Below are 20,199 nucleotides of genomic sequence, written 5' to 3'. Positions count from 1 at the left end.
GTAAACGTCAGTATTGGCTCCTTGCCAAATCTGGTGGGCCAGGGCTGAGGATGGGTGGACGGGGGGTGGGGTGGATGTGGGGGTCGCACACCTCCGTGGTACTGGCTTGTTTTGTAGTGCACGCAGTGCGTGCGTGCTAAGTCACTTCAGTCGTGTCCAGCTCTTTGTGACCCTATGGACTGTAGCCTGCCAGGCTCCTCTGTCCATGGGATTCTCAGGCAAGAATACTGGAGTGGGTTGCCGTTTCCTTTTCCAGGGGATCTTCCCACCTCAGGGACTGAACCCTAGTCTCCTGTGTCTCCTTCATTGGCAGGTGGGTTCTTTATCGCTAACTTCATCTGGGAAGCCCCAATTGTAGTATATGTTTATTTAGCTATATTTTAACTTTCTAAAATTTATTTTCATTCTTCAAAAATAATTCCTCATCCCTTGACTCAGAATAGTTCTTAGAGTTTTTTTTTTAACCAGCAGAATTTCCCTTTTGAAGAACTAAATTCAGTGACATTATCTGATCTGACCAAAGACAAAATGTGAGACCATTAGGATGACTAGTAGAATCCACAAGGGTAAAATTTATCAATCTTTTAAATTTCTTATTTAAATAGGACTGGATCAGACTGGGTTCATAATCCTGTCATATGAATGAGTTCAATGAATAACACTTGAAAATCAAGGAACACCTAGAAGTCGTGAATATTTTTTGAAGTGTATTTATCAAACAGAGCCTAGTCTTTAATTGAAACACAGCAGTTGTGGACATGTGGGCTTACTCTTTATTGACTCAACTAATTTTCTAACCTGGACAGTGTTTGGAATATAATTTTGTCAGCAACACTTCAAGGGACCAGTAAATTCAGGAAGTATTCTGCTCCATCTTTCTGTCTTTGGCTGAAGGCCACATCCCAACAGTTCAGTGTTCATATTAAGAGCAGAGTACAGCTGGATCAAGTCCACCAGCCAAGGAAACAAACTGAAAACCAAAATGATCCAGTTGTGGTTATTCTGACCTCCATTTCTAAGACTGACCCTGGAAATGTTATGACCAGAAATTTAAGAGCCAAGCAACAAAGGATCCATGAGTTTGATCTTGATTAGAGAAAAAAAAAAATTGGGATTTTTTTTTAGACAGTCTTTTCTATATCATATGAAAAGAATAAAAATAATAACCCCATAAGGTGACCAAGTCTCTTAGAATCATGAACCTCCTAAGAATTTATGACCGAACACCAACCTGGGACATTTTGGCTTTGAAAATGGTCTCAAACTATTTACATTGCCTTTTCCTGTGAGTTTTAACAGTGAAATGGGTTCTTCCCTTATTTCTAAATACTTGGCTTTCTTGCATTAGCATCAAGGTGAGCAGAGGTGCCTAAAATCACAGCATTGTTTTTTATTGCTTGTAGGGGGAGCTCATTAATGTCCAATTGGGTTTAATACTGGAATTGTTTTTGTATTTAAAACTATCTTTTGTAATCTCAATGTAAGATCAGAAAGCTGTGCCTTGCTTAGAGTACAGTATTTCCATCTTAGAAGGGAGGGAGGCCCTGTACCTAGGGCGACCGTGTAATTTAGCCTCCCAACCCGGTCACTTTTGAGAGTGAAAGAGAACTTTCCTCGTAACTGCATCAGAATAACAGACAAACTCTGAGGTCTCTCTCAGGCAAACCCTGCTATACAGCAAGCTGTAGAGATCACCCATGATCCAAGACATCTTGCCTCACAGGCTTGCAGATCAGTGATTCCCTGTTATATTTTTTAATTTGTATTGATTTATCTATTCATTTTGACTGTGCGAGGTCTTTGTTACTGCACTCGGGCTTTCTCTGGTTGCAGTGAGTGGGAGCGACTCTTCATTGTGGTACAGGGGCTTAGTTGTGCTGGGGCGTGTGGGATTTTCCCGAACCAGGGATTGAACCCATGTCCCCTGCATTGGCAGGCGGACTCTTAACCACTGGACCACCAGAGAAGCCCACAGATAGTGATTTTTAAGAAACTTCCGTAAGTTTCTCCTACCTACCCTTTTAATTGCTGCAGACTCTGTTCTCAATCGTATTCATGGTTCCAGATGATAACCAGACTCTGTTCTCAATCGTATTCATGACTCCAGATGATAACCCGGAGCTGTTTTGCCTGTGCAACAGTTGAGTGTAATAATGGCAGGAGGATGCCATGGGGTGGGGGGTGGAGAGAGACAGAGGATGAGGGAGTGAAGGCAGTGAATTTGCAGAAAGTCAAGCATCTCAGTAAAACATCTGTCAAGACCACCTGCTGAGAGGACTCAAGCATCAGAGAGTTCCCAGGGAGGGGCCAGAGTTTGGGATGTGTTCGGGGGCATCCCGTTTGCACTTTCAGGATGAGATCTAAATATTTAACCTTCAGCTGGAAGAGGGCCATATTCAGCACCCTGTACCCAAGGAAACAAAGCCAAGAGCACTCACGCGCGAAAATCTTTGTTTCAGAGATAAAGACAAGGCCAATTAACACGGTGGGCCAAAGGGGCTCTCGCTTTATTTCTACAGCTGTTTTCTTCCCTGGGTGACTCAGCTTGGCAGTAGCTTGCCCACAGCTCGAAGAAATGACTCACACACCTTCACTGGCAAGATGCTAGAGATTGCGCGGCTCCTAGCTGCCTGCCTGCGGAGCCATGTTGTTGGCTAACCAGATCATACTCAGGGGTTAAATTTAGGGGGAAGGATATTTAGGTTCTTTTTTCCCATCCCCTGTACAGTCACACTGGGTGTGACTGTGTGCTCTCATTCCGCATGATTCAGACTGCCTCCTTACCCAGTTTACACTGTGGCACACCCACTGTGTGCCTGGCGTGGAGTTCACAGGTGACTCAACGTCTCCATCCACAAAGAACACCAGGTCTCTGGGTTCTTGTATCCCAGCCTGCTGAGTCATGTCGGTGCCATTTAGGGGAATATGGCTTTGAAATAGTCGCATTCAGACTGTCGTAGCCTTGTCTCTGTCTGGGCGGGGAGGTATAAGAAACGGGTCTTTCCTGTCCGCCGCAGTGTGCCTTTCAGAGATGGGCCTGTGGTGCTCACCTCTCCAAGGCCAGGGTGCTGGTGGGAGTGTCAGTCGCTCAGTTGTGTCTGACTCTGTGACCCCACAGACTGCAGCCCTCCAGGATCCACTGTCCATGGGATTCTCTAGGCAAGAATTCTGAAATGGGTGGCCATGCCCTCTTCCAGGGGATCTTCCTAACCCAGAGATCAAATCTGGGTTTCCTGCATTGCAGGCAGATTCTTTACAATTGAGCTACAGGGAAGTCCTAAGGCCAGAGTAGTGTCTCATATTTCATTGTGTCTTAAAATTGCAGCAAGATTAGAGACCTCAATCTTGTTACTGGTGCTAATCCCTTAAGGATTAAATATGTAGAACCGCATTAAAATCTTCCTAGTATTAAAAAATAGATTGCTTTAGCTCTTAATATCAGGTTGGCCGAAAAGTTTGATCAAGTTTTTCCATAAGCTGTTACAGAAGAACCCAAACGAACTTTCCGGCCAGCCCAGTAAACACACCCAGGAAGGGGTTCCCAGACACTGAGGAACTGAGGGTGTTTGGTAACTGACTTCGGGTGGAGATCTTAGGAGGACCCAGTGTCTACCCAAACGCTGATCCTGGAGGTGGGCAGACACCATGTCTTTGCCTTTCCCTTGTCTGGGAGAGACAGCAGCCCTGCACAAACACCCAGCAGCTTGTCCAGGATTACGCAGGCCTGGCCTTTTATCCACATCAGAAGTGCTTGGATTGAATTAACTTGCAGCTCCTAAAGCACCTACACAATTAGCTGTAACTGCTCCCCAGAATCAGCCTGCTGATGCAGGAGACTTGGGTTTGATCCCTGGGCCAGGAAGATCCCCTTGAGAAGGAAATGGCAACCCACTCCAATATTCTTGCCTGGCAAGTGCCATGGACAGAGAAGCCTGGCAGGCTACAATCTATGGGGTCATAAAACAGTTGGACACAACTGAGCGACTAAACAACAGTATTTCATTTAGCATAATGTCCTCAAGGTTTGTCCTTGTCACAACTTGTATCATGATTTCCTTTCTTTTTAAGATTGAATAATATTCCACCAAATACATATACAACATCTGGTTTATTCATTCATCTGTTGATGGTTGCTTTTGTTGCTTCCACCTTTTGGCTGTTGTGAATAAAGCTGTCATGAACATGGGTGTCCTTAAATGATATTTAAAAAAAAAAAAGAATTAACACTATACCCTGGTCTAAACCCTTTACCTATATCATCTTACTTAGTCCTGACTTCACCAGCTTCTCAAGGGGATACCAGCTGGTATCATCCCTCCCGGGCACACTGGGCCCAAGTGCCCTCTCCATTCAGAAGTCTCCTCTGTGTGTTTCTGAATGGGTCTGCCTCCCTTGATACCTGTCCCTACATCACCAAGAACATTTTACCCTAATCCCACAGAATATGTTGGCCATCCCTCTGGACTGAAGTTTGTCTTTCCTTCTCCCCACTGGCAAGGCGATCCTGTAAATAACATCCATTTGGTACTTTTCTTAACACCATGAATCGTTGTACACATGGGTATAGCACCCTGTTTTGTAGCCTAAGATGCTGATCCCTAAGAGTACTGCTCTTGCTTTTGTTTTCATCTGTGTGCGAACCGAGGTGCTCATGCACACCTTGAATATATGTTTAGATTTCAGTGAGTATGGGATGGGTTTCTCAGCACCCACCTTTGAAGAAGCAGTGCACATGCGTTTGGTAAATGATCCCTTTCCTCATGGGTGCTACTTATGCTGTGTTTCCTTATACTAAGGGGCCTCTGGGAGCTTCTCTTGTTGTTCAGTTGCTAAGTCATGTTCAACTCTTTGCGGCCCCATGAACTGCAGCACACCAGGCTTCCCTGTCCTTCACTATCTTCCTGGAGTTTGTTCAAACTCGTGTCCATTGAGTCTATGATGCCATCCAGCCATCTCATCCTCTGTCGCCCCCTTCTCCTCTTGCTCTCCATCTTTCCCAGCATCAGGGTCTCTTCCAGTGAGTCAGCTCTTTGCATCAGGTATGCAAAGTATTAGAGCTTCAGTTTCAGCATCAGTCCTTCCAATGAATATTCAGGGCTGATTTCCTCTAGGATTGACTAGTTTGATCTCCTTGTTGTCCAAGGGACTCTCAAAAGTCTCCTCCAGCACCACAGTTCAAAAACGTCGATTCTTTGGCACTCAACCTTCTCTGCAGGTAGCCAAAGAGAAGACTGGCTTCTCTCTCTACACACACACCCAAAATACCTGCCATCCCTCAGCATCCTCAGGGAACTGGTTCCGGGACCCTCTTGAACACCAAAATCCACGGATGCTCAAGCTCCTTATATAAAATGGCATAGTATTTGCATAAAACCTAGGTACATCCTCCTGTGTATTTTAAAATAGTGGTTCCCAACCTTTTTGTCACCAGGGACTGGTTTTGTGGAAGACAGTTTTTCCATGGACCAAGGTGGGGGGCAGTTTGGGGATGATTCAAGCGCTTTGCATTTATTGTGCACTTTATTTCCATTATTATTACATCAGCTCCACCTCAGACCATCAGGCATTCGATCCCAGAGATTGGGGACCCCTGCTTTAAAACATCTCTAAGTTAACTTATGATACCTGATAATACCATGTGAATGCTATGTAGATAGTTGCTTATGTACGGCCAATTTAAGTTTTGCTTTTTAGAACTCTGGGATTTTTTTCCCAAATATTTTCGATCTGTGTTTGGTTGAATCTGCAGGTGTAGAACCCACAAATACAGAGGATGGGCTGTATACTACATTTCTATCTGTCTGTCTCTCTCTCTTAATGCCTTGACACCCACTTAAGTAACCCTCCCAGCTCACATTTTCTCCAAACTTTGTTGCATCTGAAATGACCAAGTCCTCTTACCTCTCTGTCCACAGGCTGCACCTGGGAATTTGGAGCCATGGTAAACTACATCAAGAAGACATATCCCCTGACCCAGCTTGTGGTCGTGGGCTTCAGCTTGGGTGGTAACATCGTGTGTAAATACTTGGGGGAGACCCAAGCCAACCAAGACAAGGTTCTGTGCTGCGTCAGCGTGTGTCAGGGCTACAGCGCACTGAGGTGAGTGATGCCGGCCGCGTGCTCCCACTTCCTCCTGCCACCAGTCCTCCAGTTAGCTTCCATTTATTGAGATGTCCCCAGCACACCAGACACTGGCCCGTGAAGACCTGGGGAAATTTTGGGGCAGACTAAGCAGAAGTTTCTGGGTCTTGATTTCACCTTGCTTTGCTTCCACATCATATACTGGAGTGGTCCTGTCGGACCCCTTCAACCTGGGATATGCAGCTATATTTTGGGGGTCAGATCTGCAACAAAGTAAGCCAAAGCCCCCCCCTTTAATAGCTGCTGTTTCCCTTTGGAGTCTCTGAGATGACTTACGTTCTTCATGCTCCAGGAGTTTTGTAGAACTGTGGGTTTATGAAAACACAGGAGACTTGGCAAACCATGGTCTGAGAGCTGGACCGCCTTATGACCCCAACCCCTCCTACCTGCCAAAGAGTTAAGTCTCGGATGGCATCTGGAAGGGATCTGTAGAAACCATTTAATCCATGCCCTCACCGTCACATAGTCATCTCTCTCAGCATCCCAGGATCACACATAAGAGATGACCTGCTGCGTAGAGCTTTACCTCTCCCCTTAGTCCCCTGACAACAGGAACCCGCAGGATGAGTCCTAGGAGGGCACTGTGGTCTGCTCTGACTTCCCCGCCCAGATCAGCATTGTCCTCCATCACTCCAGAGTCACCACGCACACACATTCACACACAGACACACACCCATAAACATACACACTCATACACATTCACGTACACACACCCATACCCATACACACACACACATATACATTCATGTACACACACCCACACACATACACACTCACAAACATACACATTCATATATACACACCCATACATGCTCACACATTCACGTACACACACCCATACACATACACACACATACACACTCACACACATTCATGTACACACACCCATACTCATACACACACTCACACTCATACACACACATATACATACATACACATACACACTCACACACATACACCCATACACATACACACTCACACACATTCATGTACACACACCCATACTCATACACACACTCACACTCATACACACACATATACATACATACACATACACACTTATACACATTCACGTACACACACATACACATACACACTCACAAACATACACATTATATATACACACCCATACACATACACACATCCACTCATACACACACACATATACACCCATACACATATACACACACACACATACACATTCATATACATACATATCTCTCCAGACTCTTTAAATACATTCATATTTTTTCCTGTACTCACGCCTCATGATAATGTCTTTTGTATTATAAATGGGCAATGAAGAAATCTAAAATCACACACAAAAAAATAAAAAACAAACTCCCTGCCCTGATTGATTCAGTCTAATACCACAGTCCTTGCAGATAATCCTTACTTCTTGTATCTCTCGGTGTAGTTTAAACCTATTTTGTCATTTTCTAATGGATAAGGGGCTATGTTATTTCTAAAAATATCTATTACTGGAATTTGAAATCAACACATCCAAAGGGCAAATGCAGGCTCAAAATTCGGCCTCTGCCCAAGCCTTAAAGCTGGGCCAAAATGGAGAATTTAAATGTACCCCAAAATAGACGGGAAACATTTCCCTGCTGGAACCTTTCCTGAGTTCCAGGGCTGAGGCCTGGGTCCCAGTTGTCCTCACCTGCATTATAGAGGTGACGATAATTGGTACCTACCCTGTGGCACCATGGTGAGGGTCAAATGAGTTCATGAGAATGAACTACTTGGAACAGTGCCAGGCACGTAGAAAGTTGTCAGTAACTACCAATTATCATCATTATGCCAATGCATAATGAGAAGTGGGCTACATCAGTGGATCACAAAGACCAACCTAGAGAACTAGTGACTGCTACACTTCGTTAAGAATCACCTGGAGAGGATCATGATAAAAACAAATTCATTTTCTCGGGCCCCAGCCCTGGAGATCCTGATTCGTGAGTCTGGGGCATGGGGCCAGGAATCTGCTTTTGGACACATTTCACGGGTGACTCCTGCGGTGTTAGCCGCATTTAGCAGTCATTGGGCCCTCAGTGGTCTCTCCAGCTCTAGTGTTGCAGGCTAGGTTATTCTCCTCATTCTCCTGTTGGGAATCCTCCCCTTCAATTCCCCTCTACACTCTGGTTTGAACTGGGACATGTTCCTTTACATTGACTTGGCTAGAAATACTCAACTCCCGGTTCTCACCCATGATGTAACCAGAGTTACCCAAAGCCCATCCTTGCCAGTAACTGGGATCTTAAAGCAATGAGCAGAGGGCCCGCCCCATGATCCCAGGAAGACCAACTCTCGTCTGACTAGCAGTCCAGTTTTTGGCCAGGCTTCTAGTGTCTGTAAAAATCAGAGTCCCTTCCTAACCCAAGCGTTGTCAAGTGACTAGAACACTGACTTCGTGTTCAGAGAGCACTGGGTTTGACAGGAAGGAGAATGTAGGACAAGCTTGTTTTCCCTGTTTTTTAACGCGCAGAATCGTCAATTAACAGCCTTGTTTCATTTTGCTGCAATAGCGCCATCTGCTGTTGGCCAAGCACACGACTCACACAATTGAGGATCCCAGGTATGGGTTTAAGCTAGGAAGCTAACCAACATCTGTGAGATGCTCTATGCACTTTGCAGACGTGGTCCACACCACTTCTCTCTGAGGCCTCAGAGATTTTCATGTTCATAATCACTGTCACATCGGTTGTCTGCAAAGAGGAGAGAAACAGGCAACTTTATCCTCTGGAGCGAAGAGATCCAGGCTAAGATCCTACACCCTACACACAGGAAAACTGGAGGCAGATCAAAGAGACATGGTCATCCTATGCGTGCTGGGGCCGCTCACGGCTCAGGTGCCCTCAACGTTTTAATGAGATCTACTCGCCAGGAGACAGTGCCTTACTTTCAACCAGCGTAACCTTTTTTTTCCCGCCGAGGCTTGAGGGCAATGAGCCTTTTCAGCACTGGAATGATGGCAGCCATGCTTCCTTTCCACGGAGGTGGAGCGGGGAGGGCCCATCTGCCGCTGCAGGGGCCACACAGGAGTTCATGCTTCTGGTAAACCCCTCCCCTAGCTGAGTCTCCAGAACCGCTTGTCAGTGACCCGTCCCTTCCCTCTGGCTTCTCATCCCGTAATGCACCTCCCCACTAGCCAGAGCCAATTCTAGGCTCAGAAGCCAGTCCCTGCTTGCTGTAGTTAGCAGAGTATAGCTGCTGCTAAACTAGCTCATGCTTGATGAGGTGCTGAACCAGTAAAGGAGGGTGACAGATGTCCCCAAACTACACTGTATCCAGCAGACTAAACTCGTTCCCTCAGCACAAACAGCTGCCAACTTGCCCTGGAAATGTGTGTGTTCAGACTCACCCTAACTCTCTGGTTTAATTAATCATTTAATGCTGTTAAGAAGGCATGCTGAATGCTCTGTCGTTCAGTCATGCGCAACTCTTTGCGAATCCATGGATTGTAGCCCGCCAGGTTCCTCTGTCCATGGGATTTCCCAGGCAAGGATACTGGAGTAGGTTGCCATTTCCTTCTCCAGGGGATATTCCTGACCCCTGGATCGAACCCACGTCTCTTGTGTCTCCTGCATTGACAGGCAGATTCTTTACCACCGAGCCACCTGGGAAACCCCTGATTAGAAATTGGGGCATCTTGAAAGAACTTTATTGGTTGAGATAGGTAGATATATGGATGGGTAAAGCGCTTCTTGCCTGAGCCATCTGCTTCCCAGGCTGACATTCTCTCCATCCTCATGAGATGCACGCCCAGGAGCCTGCCCATCCCCCAGACCTCTTCAACTGAGGCCAGAATTCAGACCCATTCTTTACACCACCAGTTGGCCAGCTCTCCACTCACTACATGCACCCCTGTCTGCCGAATTCCACCCACTCGCAGAAGCAATGAAAACACCACCAAGGCTCCCAGGGCGACCTCAGTCAGGCCTGAGACGGAACTGCCTACATACCCATAGAACAATCTTGGTGTGAACTTTGCTTCTCTAATTCAACCTCCTAATTTGACAGATAAGGACACTGAGGCTTGGAGAGGTGAAGTGGCTTCCGCAGAGTTTGGTGAACTACCCAGTGGGGTCAGATGGGCCACAGTTTCAAGTCTCTGCACTAACTCATGCCCACCGGGAGGCCTGGACATCTTGTTAGACCTTCATCCCATCACCAGCCCCATTCCCTGGAGCCTGGTTCTGCCTCCTCTCTTCTCTCACTGCAGAAACATGGCACATAAATTGGAGCTTGGCTTCGGTGGGAGCTGAAGTTCCCAGTGGGGTTCTTATTGGGCCGTGTGTACAGTGGTTCCAGACCACTGCTGATCTTTCCTCAGCCCTAAGAAATAGTTGATGAGTTTCATGGTTAATGGTTAAAACTGACTTTAATCTTCAGCTCTCCTCTGCAGGGTAGATAATTTTCAGGAGATCATAATCGAAAAGATTTTCTATTTTCTTCCTTCTTCTCTTTCTCCTTCTTCATTATTATGGAACATTTTAGATACATACAAAATAAAAGTGCTGGGGTACTGGACCCCTGTGTATCCACTACCAGCTGCAAGCATGCTTAACTTTTGGCTACTCTTCTTTCCTCTGCACCTCATCCACACATCACTCCCCTGTAAGCTGGATTATTTTGAAGCAAATCCCAGACATTATGTCATATCATTTGTAAATATTTCACTTGGGAGCACTAAAAAGACTCTAAGAACTTTTTATTTTTAAATTTTTAATTGGAGTGTAATTGCTTTACAAGTTGCATTGGTTTCTGCCATACAGCTAAACCGGAGTCAGTCATAGTATACCAGTGTCCCTTCCCTCTTGAACCTCTCTCCTACAGCCCTCTCGGTTGCCACAGAGCACCAGCTGAGCTCCCTAGAAGCTCCCCAGCAGCTCCCCACTAGCCCTCTGTTTCACATGTGATAATGTATGTTTCAGTGCCACTCTCTCAGTTCGTCCCACCCTCCTCTTCCCTGCTGTGTCCACAAGTCTGTTTCCTATGTCTGCATCTCTCATTTCTGTCCTGCAAACAGGTTCATCAGTACCATTTTTTTAGATTCCGTATATATGCATTAATAAGCAATATTTGTTTTTCTCTTTAAGAATGTTTTCTTAAACATAATCACAATATCATCATCACACCAAAAGATTCTTCATTCTGAGTGTGAATATCATCCTGTTTGTAGCCAGTGTTCAGATTTCCTTGATTGTCTCACAGAAGTCTTTTAACAGTTTCTTTGGATCAGAATCCCCGTTATGTCCACACACTGCATCTGTTGATTTGTCTCTGCAGTTTCTTTTAGTCTACAGGTCCCCTTCTCTTTCATTTCTTCTCAGTTTGTTGCTGATGCTGGTATTGAAGAAGTCAGGTCTTTTTTTAAAGAGATGAAATGAATGGGGTTTTTTTTAGTAATGCATTGATCTCGATTATGCTTTATTAAACTAATATAAAATTAAGTTCAGTCCCTTAGTTTTATACTCAAAGGTGGTGAAAGACATCCCTTAAATATACTGAATGATAAACCAAAGACGCAAGGAATCGCTGTTGGCCAGTGTTGACTGAGTGACGCACTAGTCCCAGCATCATTATCCCAGTCCCTCCTTGAGCCCCAGGCCCCCATGAGTCCCCCGAGCCTTTCAGTGAGTGGTATCTCGGGTTGGGATGAGATGGTTGGGTGGCATCACCAACTCAATGGACATGAATTTGAGCAAGCGCCAGGGAAGCCTGGCGTGCTGCAGTCCATGGGGTTGCAAAGAGTTGGACACAACTGAGCGACTGAACTGAACTGAACTGAACCTCTGGGGTTATTCAACCGAGAAATCCACAGAACTGAAGCATCTTCTCATAGCTCAGGTTTATGACCAGTGCCTCCTCCCTTCCCTACGTCTGCTGTCCCTCTAATATGAAGGTAATACTAACAAAAGCAGTTGGAAGGTCAGCAAAGGGAGAAATGGATGAGGGCAAGACTATTTCTTCATTTCTAGACTATTGGCTTTCTGAGGAAGGGGCTGTCTGGGTCCAACGTCAGAGAAGAGGGACCCACCCTGGCAGCAGGGTGCAGTTCACAGACGGGGTGACACCCTTCTGTGACACCCTCACAGACCAAGAAGCAGGTGCCCACAGCCCTGCCTTATCTGGGGTCCTGCCTAAGGTGATCTGGCCCATCCTTTCTACTCATGAAGTGTTTGAGGAGCTGCCTCCAGGCCCCCATGGATTTATGGAATGACCTTTTGACTTTTGAAAGCAATGTTAGTCTTCACTGTGTGCTTTAGCCCGTGTTTTATGAGCGTGTCACAGGCCATTAAACCCACCAACCCTTTCACTTTTAACTTCCCACTAGCTCTTATTTTTTAACTGTGATGTTATGGGAAATGTTTGCTATGCCAGAACTGAAGTGTGACAGCTTTTGGGAAATAACTTTCATAACTCCCTGGGTTTATATATATATATACATATATATATATGGGTGTAGATATATATATTTGAAAATGTTATATTTGTATTTCTTTGATTATATTTTTCATTTTAATCAAAGCTTCTTTTGTAAATTGTTTTGGTCATGTCATTCCCAGTATTTTTGCTTTTATTATTTAAATTTATTTTTAATTGGAGAATAATTGCCTTACAACATCGTGTTGGCTTCTGCCATACATCAACATGATCCTTGATTTTTGTTTTTGTTTTTTTAATACCTGTGAACCATCCCTTCTCTCAGGAGTCCTCTCTCTGACCATCTGGGAAATGAGACCATTGTGGGCATAGTGGCACCCAGATCCATTCCCAGGGTGGAATCAGGCCTTGAGACTCAGAAATCTGCAGAATGAAGTTTAGCAAGGACGCCATGGCAGCTGTGTTTGGGTTTACACCCAAGAGAAGAAAGCACCGAGTGGGGAGGGCTGATGGCAGCCTGGGAGTCACCATCTTGGTGTTTGTTCACCTGACATGTGGGCAGGGAAATCTGGCCGCAGAGGCAAGCAGAGGAGCCTGGCCCTGCTGTCTCCTCCCCCGACACAGGGTGGTGATCCGAGCATGGACTCTTTAGCCACACCAGCCTGGGTCACACTCAGCCATACCTGACCGCTCTGGTGGGACCTCTCTGAGTCCCTGGTCTCCTGATCTGGAAGTGGGGATATTACTGTCTAGCGACCCCACTGGAGAAGGAAATGGCAACCCACTCCAGTATTCTTGCCTGGAGAATCCTGTGGATGGAGGAGCCTGGTGGGCTACAGTCCATAGGGTCGCACAGAGTCGGACATGACTGAAGTGACTTAGCATGCATGCATGCATTGGAGTAGGAAATGGCGACCCACTCCAGTATTCTTGTCTGGAGAATCCCAGGGATGGAGGAGCCTGGTGGGCTGCCATCTATGGGGTCGCACAGAGTCAGACATGACTGAAGCAACTTAGCAGCAGCAGCGACCCCCCACCCCACATCAGAAGGCTTTGCTTTGCCAACCACACACTAGCTCTGGAGGCAGAAAGACTCAGGACCATCCCCACAGACGTGCCTAGAGGGGGCAGAGGGCCTCAATACTTCTCCCTCCATTCCTTGCCCCTTAAATATTCTAAGACTAATCAAAAGAAAGCTCAACTGATATGATTTTCCTTTGCCTTGCAAATGGCAACAAAAGAAGTGTTTTATTTTTTTCCCTTCCCATTTTTTAAAAATTGTGTTGAATGATTCTTTAAATTCTTTCCGTTCCATTCCGTCGCTCAGTCGTGTCCGACTCTCTGCAACTCTGTGGACTGTAGCCTACCAGGCTTCTCCGTCCATGGGATTCTCCAGGCAAGAATACTGGAGTGGGTTACCATTTCCTTCTCCAGGGGATCTTCCCAACCCAGGGATCGAACCCGGGTCTCCCACATTGGAGGCAGACGCTTTAACCTCCGAGCCACCAGGGAAATTCTTTAGTGCTTTACAATTTTAAAAATTTCCAGTGCCATTTGCAGAGCCATGGATGGACCTAGAGACTGTCATACAGACTGAAGTAAGTCAGAAAGAGAAAAACAAATATCCTAGAATATCAGCTATTCATAGAAATCTAGGAAAGTGGTAGAGATGACCTTATTTTGCAAAGCAGAAATAGAGATACAGATGTAGAGAACCAAACTTATAGACGCCAAAAGAGGAAGGGGCAGTGGGAGGAACTGGGAGATTGGAACTGACACATATACACTGCTATGTGTAAAACAGGTAACTAACGAGAACCTACTCTAATAGCACAGGAAACTACTCAGTGCTCTCGTGGTGACCTAAATGTGAAGGAAACCTAAAAATTTGTGGGTATATGTGTACATACGGCTGATTCACTTTGTTGATGTGCAGAAACTAACACAGCATTGTAAAGCAACTATACTCAGTAAAAATTACTTTTAAAAGTTTCACACACATGATTTCATTTCATCCCATAATAACCCTTCCACCCATATTGCTGTCCCCTTCCCTCTCCCCACCGATAACCACTAGTCTATTCTGTGAGTCTGCTGCTTTTTAGTTTTATTCGCTAGTTTGTTGTATTTCTTATATATTCCACACAAAAGTGATAAAATGAAGCGTTTTTAGGTTATGCCACACACTTATCTTCACACACCCCGTCCCTACGCACGGTCCTGTTATTAAGCCAGAAAAACTTGCTTGCGGGGTAGAAAGCCAAGGAGAGAAACTGTTCAAATGACGATCGAAGCAGGTACTGTGACAAAGACCTAAGAGACAGAAGAGGGGGTCAGGAGTGTCGCCAGCAAAGCCCGTGGCCCCAGAGACCTTCCAGGCCAGGGCCTCTCGTTGAGCAATGTTCATTCACTTAGTGTTCGGGTGGCTCTGCCCTTAGTCTAGTGACTAAGGGTTCAAGCCCAGGTTCCCACCAAGAGAGCCAGCCCCTCCAGTGGCAGGAGCTCTGCCTCCTGCCCCCATCAGCCCCAGCCTCTCCATTCCAGGACGGGTCCCCCGCTTCTCACTCTTCCCTTGTGGCTCTTCCAGGGCCCAGGAGACCTTCATGCAGTGGGACCAGTGCCGGCGCTTCTACAACTTCCTCATGGCCGACAACATGAAGAAGATCATTCTCTCGCACCGGTGAGGCACCTTCCCCTCCCTCAGGAGACAGATAGTACCTTTGTTTGTTTATTTTTGACTGCAGCAGGTCTTTGTTGCAGCCTGCAGGATCTTTAGTTGCAGCATTTGGGATCTAGTTCCCTGACCAGGGAATCGAACCCCAGGCCCCCTGCATTGGGAACACGGAGTCTTAGCCACTGGACCACCAGGCAAGTCCCCCAGACAGTGCCTTTCTGAGCTTATTTCACTAAACGGCAAAATCCCCAAATTTTTTTTAATTTTTAATTTTAAAAAAGCAAAGGTAATTATTAAAAAAAAAAAAAAGGAGGACCATCCTGAGAGTGGCTTGTCACTGTGGAGGAATGTTTCTCTTCAGGAGGCTTTTGTGTTTGGGGAAATCCAGAATCATTCTCTGCTGGCTCTTGGGGTTCTGATCAAGCATCCGTGGGACGGGGATCCCACCACTGGTGCCAAGCATGGTGTCCACACTCTCCACACCCTGCCTGCCCATCTCCTGCTCAGAATGCTTTGGTGGGTTAGCCCCTGACAAGTGCTGAGAGCAGCCCCTGCTGGCAGTAGCACTCAAGGAATATTAGTGATGATTTCATCACTGTGACTATCCTAAGCCATATGGGTTCTCCCCCTCCCCCCACATGCCTCCCTCCCCCTCCAGCTGGAGTGGGCCACTCAGAGACCCCTGTGCCCCCTGGCCTGTCCCGACCCTCTTCCCATCACCTCTGCTTGTCCAAACCCAGCACACGCCTTTTAGGTCCATCTCTGGTCTCTGCCTCCATGAAGCCGGCTCCTTCCCACTAGATGTTTTTCTGTTGTTTCTCCCCCCAGTGTGAATCCTGCATCCATGAACCAAACTGGAAAGCACGGGAGCACTCGAGCATGTTTTGATTCACTCAGAGTCTGGTACACAAATGGGCACTTTGTGTACCCATTTTAGGGGGGTTCTGAGGCCATCCTAGGAAAAGCAATCTGTCTGAATGATCAGTTTCTTATTCTCTTTTTCTCAGCAGTTAAAATGCTGTACTGGCCAACCAGCCAGGCACCCCAGACTGGGCTTCCTGTGGGTGGGGTTCCCATGGCACCTGGGCTGGGGTGGCGCTCACAGGCCCCTGGGCAGCCAGGCAGCCAGGTGCGTCCCCAGGCTGTGGTGCTGGGTGGGCAGAGACCCTCGGAGACTTAACATGCCCCAGGCTGGCCTTCCGCTGAGCTCATGGTGTGTGAGCATAAGTTGTGTGCCAGGCTCCGAGTCAGGTGTGGCTCGGCTGAGGTTTGGATGGATCCAGGGTTTTGCTGAGGATCCACAAGGGGTGAAAGCAGGCCATCAGACCCCAAGTCCAAGGCCTCTGTCTGTCTGTCCACACCTCTGGAGTGGAAAGTGAGCTCCTCCCAGGGAACATTTGTTTTGCTGCCGGGCCCAGTCTTGCCATTAATTAATGAGTCCAGAAAGGCCATCGTATGATTCTTAGCAAACTGGGAAAGTCCTTTGAATGTGCTCTCAGTGTATTTAAATTTTTTTTTAAACTTACCACAGAAAGTCAAACATCTCGAAATTTTCAGGACCCTTCATTAGAATTTTTATTTTCCCCAACAGCATCATCTTTCCTTTCTTAAAATTTTTTTCTAGTTTTATCAGGACACACTTTAAATTGGGGATTCTGTCCTTTAAGTATATGATCTTCCTAATACTCTTTTAAAAAAAAATTTTTTTTAAGAAGTTGGTTCCTTTTCTTTGAAAGAGGTGGTGACTGGCTACCAGAACATTTAGTTTCTATAACGAATTTTTCCCACTGTGGGGCCAAACCTCAAACTCAGTCAGTCTTCCTTCAGCTGTGTGAGTGACAGCTTTTGCTGGGAATGGACATCTAAATGTGTCCACTATGCTCATCTTTATGCTCATCCTCTCTAGATGGATCATTTTCTTAACTAGAAATGATTAGTCTTTCGATATGTTGTTGTTTAGTCGCTAAGTCACGTCATACTCTCTGCACCTCAAGGACTGCAGCACGCCAGGCTCCTCTGTCCTCCACTTCAGAGTATACATTAGGTTTTTATATAAAAAGCAAACTGGAGATGAATGTTTGATGGGGAGAATTTTTTACTATTTATTTTTGTTTACTTATTTGGCTGCACTGGGCCTTAGTTGTGGCCTGCAGGATCTTCTCATTTTGGCCTGTGGGATCTAATTCCCTGACCAGGGATCAAATCTGGGCCCCTGCCACTGGGAGTGTGGAGTCTTAGCCACTGGACCACCAGGGAAGTCCCTACATTCACTTTTTAGCTAACATATTGGAAAGTGGTTGATTTGCCCAAGTGCTGAATGGGTTAACCATTATCTTTCTTGTTAAGTAACACGAAGAGCTCACAAAGGGAAAGGGGTTCTGCCAAAGGGAGCAGTGGCAACACCAGTGTAAAGTTGGGGACCCCCAACTTTAGAGTAAGCTCCCCCACCCCTGCCTTTGGTTGGCTGACAGCCTACTCCAGGCCACATAGCCCATCCTGAGATCTCTCTGCAGGGCCAATTTTGAAATAGTCATCTAGGCTGAAGCCTAGTCCTTAGTTTGTCTAGCTGCCCCTCACAAGGAAAATAAGGTCTTGATATTCATTGTTCTCCGGGTCTTCAAAAGTCAACAAGCTCATCCTCTGAGACATTCTGATGGCTGAAGGGATTTATTTCTAAGTTATCCACGTCCGCTTTGTTACAGACTCTCTCCTGGCTTACCTCTGGGCCAGGAAGCAGGCTCAGCTGTGGTTGTTTATCATATGCTTTAAAAAACTTTTTTTTTTTCAGGTGTCAGTGACAAAACAGTAAGTTATTTCATTGTACAGCGTGCTGATTTGATTTAACATCTACTTCTCATTCTGTTTGCTTTTCGTCTCCTTCTAGGCAAGCTCTTTTTGGAGACCATGTGAAGAAACCCCAGAGCCTGGAGGACACGGACTTGAGCCGCCTCTACACAGCCACATCTCTGATGCAGATCGACGACAACGTGATGAGGTGTGCCCACGGCCCGGGGTGGGGTGCCAGGAGGGAGGTGGCAGGCCAGCACTGCCTGGCGCCAGGGGTTTCCTCTGCACACTTTGGTGTTAAGGGTTTTTTTGGTTTTTTTTTAATGCCCATTGTTTAAAAACTGAAGATTTCAGGACTTCACTGATGGTCCAGTGGTTAATATTCTGGCTTCCACTGCAGGGGGCCCCTCGGGTTCAATTCCTATTCGGGGAACTAAGATCCCACATGCCATGCAGCATGGCCAAAAAGTTAAAAAAAAAAAAAAAAAACCTGAAGATTTCACAGAGAAATCCAAATTTCTAATGTCTCTTAAAAAATAGGAAGATGCTCTGACCACTCATTCTGCATTCCTGCCTTGCCCAGCTGAGCTTGAACAGGGGAGCTGGGGTGTGTGCACCCTAGTTGTCCATAGTCCTCAACTCTGGGATGGAGATCAGATGTCACATAAACTGCATGTGGCAGTGGAATAAAAGGAGAAGGAACTATTTCCTGTACCTGTCCCTGCCCATGTCTCTATCCAAAGTAGAAAAACCGAAAGTAAACCAAGAGAGCTGGGTGTTGCAAGAAAAATGGACAGCGCCTCTTCCTCTAGGGGCCTGAAGACATGTCTCTGAGTAAAACCAGACCCCACCCACTTGGCTCGGTGACCCTTTCCCTGCCCCACCCTCTCCAGGCACCTGAGGTCACCCCTTTGACAGTGTCCTCTTTCCTGGCACCAGCGGTTTCTGATTGAGGTTAGCCTCACCTAGAAAGGTAAAGCTGATCTCTGACCTCATCATTCTCTTCTAAAAGCATCATCTTTTTTGTTCAATGATCATTTATGCCTTCAGATGTGGCCTAAAGTTCATCCAAATAGACAGATATTAACCTGAGGGTATGGGATCTGTACTTACCTTCCTTATGAGGTTTTAGTAGCCTTCTTATACCAAGTAACTCTGAAATATGCCCATGAAATATGCTCAGTTAGTCAAAGAAAATGGAAATTACTGGGATGTTCAACAGGCAAGAATGAATTATACCCACGCTCACTTACCATGGGGCATGCAGATTTACTGTGGTGCAGATACTATACTGGGGCTTCTGTTGTGGCTCAGACAGTAAAGAATATGCCTGCAATGCAGGAGAACGGGGTTTAATCCCTTGATTGGTAAGATCTCCTGGAGAAGAGAATGGCTACCCACTTCAGTATTCTTGCCTACAGAATCCCATGGACAGAGGAGCCTAGCAGGCTACAGTCCTTGGGGTCGCAAAGAAGTTGGACACGTCTAAGGAACTAACACTTTCACTTTTCAGACACTATACTAAAGAGGGGGGAAATATTACATAAATTTCATTCATCTTCTAAAATTTTTTAAGTCCAAAAGAGAGTGTTTAGGAAGAATCTGCTCTCTTTAGCTCCGTTTTACAGAGGAGAGGGTTTCCCTTGTGGCTCAGCTGGTAAAGAATCCACCTACAATGCAGGAAACCTGGGTTCGATCCCTGGGTTGGGACGATCCCCTGGAGAAGGGAAAGGCTACCCACTTCAGTATTCTGGCCTAGAGAATTCCATGGGCTATACAGTCCACGAGGTTGAAAAGAGTCAGACACGACTAAGCAACTTCCACTTACAGAGGAGAAACTCAGAGAGGTTAAGCCCGTTGTGTAAGGTCACATAGTCAGTGATTGACAGAGCCAGAATTTGAACCCAGATGCCATAGCTGGGTGTTCTTAACTCCTAACTCCGGTACCTATGTATATTCTACTGATATGATGTGTTAGTGTGGGAACCGGCACAGTAATGTATCAACTCAGCATTCCAATCTTATTCCAAGTGTTGTTTTGTCTTTTTCTTGTGTGTGTGTGTGTGTCCCAGGAAGTTTCACGGCTACAACTCCCTGAAGGAATATTACGAGGAAGAAAGCTGCATGAGATACCTGCACAGGGTGAGTGGCCACAACTCAGAGAGCAACATCTCAGAATTACGTCACTCCACCCAGCTCCTCCCACTGTG

General features: G+C 46.1%; 1 protein-coding gene across 4 annotated transcripts in view; it reads left to right on the top strand.

The window, feature by feature from the left end:
* The window catches only part of ABHD2 (abhydrolase domain containing 2, acylglycerol lipase), a 119,748-nt gene that overhangs the window by 89,457 nt on the left and 10,092 nt on the right, over window positions 1–20,199 (top strand). For all 4 annotated transcript variants that reach the window (XM_055417797.2, XM_088829631.1, XM_088829633.1 and 1 more), the window contains exons 6-9: window positions 5,916–6,099; window positions 15,116–15,208; window positions 18,087–18,197; window positions 20,062–20,131. In XM_055417797.2, the coding sequence (XP_055273772.1) occupies window positions 5,916–6,099; window positions 15,116–15,208; window positions 18,087–18,197; window positions 20,062–20,131 (458 nt within the window). The remainder of the gene's footprint in view (window positions 1–5,915; window positions 6,100–15,115; window positions 15,209–18,086; window positions 18,198–20,061; window positions 20,132–20,199) is intronic.

This window comes from Moschus berezovskii, chromosome 21 (genome assembly GCF_049115385.1).
Source record: "Moschus berezovskii isolate FMDL1 chromosome 21, NW_MosBer_1.0, whole genome shotgun sequence".
NCBI lineage: Eukaryota > Metazoa > Chordata > Mammalia > Artiodactyla > Moschidae > Moschus > Moschus berezovskii.
The sequence above is the reverse complement of the archived record's forward strand: the minus strand, read 5'-3'. Positions and strand labels throughout refer to the sequence as shown.